Raw genomic sequence first — 7151 nt, forward strand, 5'->3', positions numbered from 1 at the left:
TGAGCCCAGGAGTTGGAGGTTGCTGTGAGCTGTGATGCCATGGCACTCTACCCAGGGGGATTGCTTGAGGCTCCATCAAAAAAATATATATATATAATTGTGAGCCTTTTTTTTTTTTGAGATAGATAGAGTCTTACTTTGTTGCCCCAGTAGAAGGATATGGTGTCATAGCTCAAACTCTTGGGGCTCAAGTGATCTTGCTTCAACCTCCAGAGTAGCTGGGTCTACTGGCACCTGCCACAACGCCCAGCTATTTTTAGAGATGGGGTTTCACTGTAGCTCAGGCTGGTCTTGAACTTGTGAGCTTAGGAGATCTTCCCACCTCGGCCTCCCAGAGTGCTAAGATTACAGGTGCAAGCCACCACACCTGGCCTTTGAGCCTTTATATTTAAATTATATTTAACACTTTATATTGAGGTGAGTGTTCCATGTGCAATCAAAAAGAATGTGTATTCTGCTGTGGCTGGCTGGGATGTTCTTTATACGTCGCTTAAGTCAAAGTGTTAAATAGTCTGGTTCAGGATTTCTGTATTAGTCCGGGTTTCAATTCTTGTTGTACTGCCATATGACCTGGACAAGTCACTTAACCTTTCTCAGCCTCAGTTTATTCATCTGTGAAATGGGCATAATGAGGCCACCTCCCCTGAGGGGTTGTTGTGAGGATGAAAGGAGGCAATTATGCTAAGCACTTGAAACTGAGATGGCACAGAATAAGGGCTCAGGCAATGCCAGGTTTGTTGTCAGGGATGAAGTGTAGCCATCAGGAATGGACCTTGGAGAAGGGGGTGCGGGCAGGACAGAACATACCCAGAGGACGAGAGCAGCAGCTGTGCCTACCCAGCCCAGGGCCGACACCTGCACGGCCCCGGAGCCCCACTACCCTCCCGGTAGGCCCAATCGGTCCCCAATAACCTCCTGGAGAATCCCGCTTCTTCCAATGGGAAACTAGGCGTGCTCTGGAGCCCCCAGGTGACTACAGGCGGGATTGCATCAGCCGGAGCGAGATGTGCTCTGCCACCTCCATGTGGAGGTGGGGGGACCGTAGGGCTAAGGTCGGAAACCTGCTGCAGCCTAGCGGCCATTTGGGGTTAGCATGCACTGAGCCTGGTGGCTGCTGCCTCTGCTCCCCACCAGGGCAGGGAGTGGTTGGTGATGATGGCTTTCAGGTTCCTTCTGCCTGGGTGCGGACAGGCCGGCTTCCCGCTTCTGCTCCTCTTTTCCTCCTGCCCCGCGCAGGCCACTTTCCGGGTAGGAGCTCAGGTTATGGCTTTCCCACCCCATTTTCAAACATGCTGCAGAGATAATCTCAAAACCGCAGACAGCCTCTGGGAGGGGACCCGGCTGCCCTGAAGGACGCGTGGCTGGTGGTGCAGACCCAGTAGGGTCTTGTCTACCTCTGGTGCGGCACAGTCACTCTGCCTCGGGCCTGGCAGCTCGGGGCCACCCTCCGAGGGATCAAAACATTCCAGACTAAAGTGTAACAAAAGGCGGCATTCTTTATTTTGACACTTGGGTGAAGTGGGGTAAGATGTAAAGGATGTTTGGGGAGTATTGGGGAGGGTGGCTGGTCTTATGCAGCTGGCAGAGAGGGAGCTGGTTTTTATCAAGGACCAGGACGTCTAAGATGTTATCACATTATAGGGACTGTCCTAGCAAGTTCTTCTTATCCAAGTGTCAGCATATTTCTGTCAGGTGTAAGGATGAGCCTACAGCATGTCTCTCTCTTATCTGAACTGTGTCCATCTGTAACAGAATATCTTAGAATGGTTTTTCAAGATGGAGTTAGTTTGCCCAACCTAACACCCGTCAGGTTGTGGGTCTGTGTAGGGGAAATTGTGCCCTGATCCCCCATACTTAAATGTTTTTACTTAAGCTTGTTTTCTACATACCCTGAACTTTAGCATAGACTTGTTTTCCGCCTAAAGAGACATAAAGAGTCACCAGAATGGTCTGTGAGCTGTGTACGTGCAGGAAGCCAGACAACCGGTCTCCAGGAGAGAATGAGTTCATGATGTACGACAATACCAGGCCAAAGGGCTATGGTAAAGATTGTCTAGACTCCGAAGTTCACTTGATGACAGATGCAAGGACTTACTTAGTCAGGGTATGCAGAAAACAAGCTGAATTGAGAACATTTTACTATGGGGGATCAGGGCTCAATTTCCTCTACAGGTCTGTGTCCCTGGGTCATCAGCATTCTACCAGTGTGCAAAAGGCCCTGCCCCTAAAACACCTGCTATGCACAGTAATCTGTCACCAGAGATGGAGGCAGCACATCTGACAGATGAAAAAACCAAGACCTTCTTTGGTCTTCAGGGCACAAATCTGGGAGCAGTGGGCCAAGAAGAGGTCAGTCACTGATGAAGGAGACAAGGAAGACTCTGCAGACTGTCACAGAAGGGACTGCTGAGCCTGGAGAACCTGCACAAGCTTCCAGGGAACCTTCCCAGGCTCAGCAGCGCTGATAATAGAAGGGGGGGTGTGGGGGAGGCACCAAAGGGAAGGACACAGTAGGCTCTTTGTGTAGTTTCTGCATGAAACTACAGGGGCTCCTTATCCCTGTGCCCTTGCAGGTTATCTCAGAGATCTAAGTGAGATCTTCCTCTGCACTAGCGGAGCCATTATACCACTGAGATGGCTCCATGAACAGCTGATACGGGACTCTGGTTTTCAGGAAAACCTAGGCCCATTGTTGTCTTAGTAACTACTCTTGGCCTCACAAATGGGGAGAGGATGGCTGGAGGTTGGAATTATAAATCCCATCCAAGCTATGAAGGGGAAGGGCCAGAGCCACAACTTTTGTGAGCCATACTTCTAAGAGTTGAGGCAAGAACTGAGCCCTTCCCTTAGTTATAGAGGCCATCTCTGTGCCTTCTGACCACTCAGAAGAGAAAATGCCAAGCTTAGGTTCTAAGGGTGGTGGTGGAGGAGTAAATAGTAAAACAGACATTTAGGCCAGGTGCAGTGGCTCATGCCTGTAATCCCAGCAATTTTGGAGGCCGAGGCAGGAGGAATGCTTGAGCCCAGGAGTTCAAGGCCAGCCTTGGCACCACAGTGTAACCCCATTTCTACAAAAATTAGAAAAAATTAGCCAGATGTTGGGGCATGTGCCTGCAGTCCCAGCTACTTGGGAGGCAGGAAGATCACTGACCCAGGAGTTTGAGGTTGCATTGAGCTATGATTTGACCAGTATACTTGAGCCTGGGTAACAGAGCAAGACCCTGTCTCAAAAATAAAAATTATATAAAATGAAGCAGGCACTTGGAGCCCTCATCAAGAGTCCAAAGAGGATCTGTGCCTGCCCTCAGGAAACATCACTCATTCATTCATTTGAGAACCTATTTCATGCTAGACACTGTTCTAGATACTAGTGATATGGCAGCAACAAATAATATAACACCTACTCTTATGAGAGAGCTTATATTCTAGAGCAGCAGTTCTCAATTTGTGGGTCACGACCCACAGGAACTGTATTAAAGGGTCGCAGCATTAGGAAGGTTGAGAATCACTGTTCTAGAGAGAGAAAGACAGATGATAAGAAGTAAACAAATGGAAATTGACTCAGAAATGGAAAGTACTGTAAAGGAAATAGAGTCACTGTGGGAATGGCAAGGGCTGTTATTATACAGGGTACTAAGTGACAGCCCCTCCCAGGATTGACACAGGCTATGTCAGACATGGATGAGCAGCAGCCAGCCTTGTGAGTCCTGCTGGTTACAGCCCTACAAGTTCAAAGGTCCTGGGGTAGGAAGGAGGTTGGCAAGACCTCCTGAAGCCATTATTAGCCAGTGTGACTCAGAGCAAAAGACAAGGGGTAGGGGGCCCAGAATGGGCTTCTGGAAGGAGTTAGCTATCTGTGGCCTTACCCACAGTTTATTTATGTGCTCCACAAAGCCATTTCCTCTGAGTTGGTGACTCTCAAACTTTAGCATATATCATTATTAACTGGAAGGATTAATAATCAGAGACTGCTGAACCCTGCTTCCAGAATTCCTGTTCTATGTGGTGTGGAGTGAAACCCCAGAATTTGCTATTACAACAAGTTCTAAGGGGATGGTGATTATGCTGGGGATCTCACTTTCAGAACCACTGCATTAAGAAGATAAGACAGCATTCTTGCTGGCTAAGAGGCAAGAGAAAGTCAATCTCTTTTTGAGGATGATGTGACTGTGCTTCAGGATCACACAAGGACTGAGTCAGGGTAGTGAAGGACATGGCACTCCTGACTGCGCTTCAGGATCACACAAGGACTGAGTCAGGGTAGTGAGGGCCATGGCACTCCTGACTGCTGCTGGGATGGGAGGGGTAGCACTTGCTGGGTGCTCTTTGATCTCCAAATGTGGTGTTGGCAGGTGGAAGGAATGGCCTAGGGCTGGCCATAGCTGACTTGGGGGCCAACCTCCTCTTTCTGATCTGTCTTTTCCTGTGTTGGGAAAGCCAGACAGAGGGATAACCACTATCTCCTTAGGCAGAGAGGAATTAAAATTGCAAATGGAATTAAGGTTGCTAATCAGCTGATCTTAAAGTAGAAACTCTCTTCACTTATCTAGGTGGGGTCCAGTGTAACCATCAGAATCCTTAAAAGGAGAAAATGGCAGGGAGGCTCAAAGGAGTAATGCACCGGCCCCATAGGCTGGAGGTGGCGGGTTCAAACCCAGCCCTAGCCAAAAACTGAAAAAAAAAAAAAAAAAAAAGGAGAAGAGAGCATCAGGAGAGAACCAGAGAGATGGCAGCAATGCAAGGACTCTGCCTGAGGTAGCTAACTTTGAAGATGGCAGAAGAGGCTATAAGCCAAGGAATGTAGGCAGCCTCTGGAAATAAAAAAAGCCAAGAAGATAGATTCTCCCCTAGAAGCTCCAAAAGGAAGGCAATAATATTGACACCTTAATTTTAGCCCAGTAAGACCTGTTTCAGACTTCTGACCTCCAAAATTGTAAGGTAGAGAAAAGCAAGCTCAAATAGACTTGTGGGTGTGGCTTATTCCATGGAGTGAATCTCAGTAAGATTCATAGAAGGCTCACAATGTTCAGAAAATTATATTGGCAAAAATGCCAGCAGCTGTGATTGCAAGGAACAGAAACAGTACAGAATGAAAAAAGGCCTTAGGACTCTCACACTCATTTCTTCCCCATGTGGATAGAAAATAAGCCATACTCTATAGATTAAAGAGGTTTATTCTCAGCCAAATTTGAGGACCATGACCTGGAGCTACACCCAGGAAGCCTTGAGCAAGTGGACTCGTAGTGGTGGAGTTACAATTGGGTTTTATACATTTTAGGGAAGCAGGAATTACAGGTAAATCTATACATGGAAAGCACATTGGTTTGGCCCCCAAAAGTGGGACATCTGGAAGCGAAGACTTACAGGTTATAGGTGGGTTTAAAGATTCTTCAGCTGACAATTGGCTGAATTATCAGGAGTCAGTGAAAAAGAATGCTGAGTTAAGATAAAGAGTCTATTAATCAGAGACAAAGTACCAGGACAGACTCAAGTGGTTTGTCAAGTACATTGAGGACCCCCAGGTATGTCTTGCATTGCCTTAGGCCTGTTAATGAGTCACAAAGGACATTTCTAAGGGGAGTGAGCATGGTGAAGCATGTCTGATCTCCTTCCTCATGGCGAGCAGCTGTCTTAACGGATCCCAAGCCTGGATGTATGTGTTTTTTTGTAGGGGAGCCTTAAAATTTTATTTTAGTTCACAACCAGGTAACCCATTCCCCTCTCTTTAACGACCAAATGCCTTTAAAACTGTGTTGGTCATTGGAAAATTGAGAAGTGAATAATTTCCAACAGGCTTCAGCAGAAATTTCATCAGTGCTCTGGTAAAGCCCATTGAAATACTCCCCGCCCACAAGAGGAAAGCCCTTTTAAAGGATGTAACATTCAGAAATCTTTTTCATCAGTGCCGATCAAACACCAGCAAGTGTTCTTCTGTCCCTGAGATTACCGCAGCAGTTTCCGCTTGCTGATAATACTTGAGGGACTTGAGGGTTCGAGGCCACCAAGCCATAATGGCTCTGTTCAAACGTGGGGAGCCCACGTTTCCTTTATTCTTCCCAAACTTTGTGTACGGCTCAGGAGGGCTGTGAAGTTGGCTGGGATGTCCCTGAGCTGAAGAACAGGGCACGCCCCACGACGGAGGGCCAACCTGGCGCCCAACGCCAGCGTAACCTGCGCCTGCGCTGAGACTACCGTTCCCAGGAGCCTTCGCAGTCTAGTCGCTCTCTGTCAGAGAGAACCCCGTGCCGTTGGATTCTGGTGGACCTGAAAGACATGTGCAGCAAGAAAGCACGATGGATAATAGACTCCAGGAACCAGAACAGGCAGAAGCCTCTCTGGGGGAAGTACTGTCCCGAGGGTGTACGGATCCACAAAGCTGGCAACTGGAAAGAAAAACGCTTTGGCCAAGAATAGCATCCGACAGAGGCTGCTGGGAAATAGAGTCCCGTGGGGCGGCGGTGAGGCTTGTGCGCATGACCGGAAGTGGCGCACCACGCCGCCGCCCCCATGGCGCGCGAGCTGGGCCGTAGCGTTCCGGCAGTGCCTGCGATTTAAGTTCCTTAAGCGCCGGTAGCCGGTTTTCTTGGTAAGTCGGCTGCGGCTTTTCCACCCAGGTTCTGCTTAAGACCGAGCAGAGAGGCAGCTGTGGGTAGGAAGACAGAGCGGAAGACCTAGCTGGGCAGGCTCCGTAGGCTCAGACGGGGCTTCTGAAGGGAGAGGCCGCAGAAGAGGCGTTCAGCCTGGGAGCTATCGGAGCAGCTCCGCAAACCCGGCGAAAACCTTTGTGGAGCGAAGCTGACGCCCATAGAACTGCTGGGAGGAGGTGGCGCGAGGTCAGACTCAAATGCTGGAGGACGGAGGTGAGGAGGAGCGGTTGGCGGAGGGAGTGATTTGCAGGAGGTCTGGCTTCTTGTCCCTGTTTGCCCACTAGTGCTGCTATGTGAACCGGAGCGGAACTCCAGGTATCTATTCCACAAGTGTTTGGAGGCAGTCCTTTTTGAAGTAAAGAATTCTGGGGTCAAAAAAACCTGACAACCTCAAATGCTTAATCTTTTGAGTATTCGACCCCTACCTCAAACTGCATGGTAGACCGGTGACATTAGAGATTAAGTAGGGAGGAAGATGAGTCGTACCCGGGGGACTTATCTACC

General features: G+C 48.9%; 1 protein-coding gene across 3 annotated transcripts in view; it reads left to right on the forward strand.

Annotated features, from left to right (window-relative positions):
• The first annotated feature begins 6514 nt into the window (after positions 1–6514).
• ZNF79 (zinc finger protein 79) overlaps positions 6515–7151 on the forward strand; it is a 31194-nt gene continuing 30557 nt past the window's right edge. For all 3 annotated transcript variants that reach the window (XM_012802385.2, XM_012802383.2, XM_023510484.1), the window contains exon 1: positions 6515–6860. In XM_012802385.2, coding sequence (XP_012657839.1) covers positions 6845–6860 — 16 coding nt within the window. In that variant the 5' untranslated portion in view covers positions 6515–6844. The remainder of the gene's footprint in view (positions 6861–7151) is intronic.

Source organism: Otolemur garnettii, unplaced genomic scaffold (assembly GCF_000181295.1).
Source record: "Otolemur garnettii isolate 467f Iridium unplaced genomic scaffold, OtoGar3 scaffold00014, whole genome shotgun sequence".
NCBI classification, from domain to species: domain Eukaryota; kingdom Metazoa; phylum Chordata; class Mammalia; order Primates; family Galagidae; genus Otolemur; species Otolemur garnettii.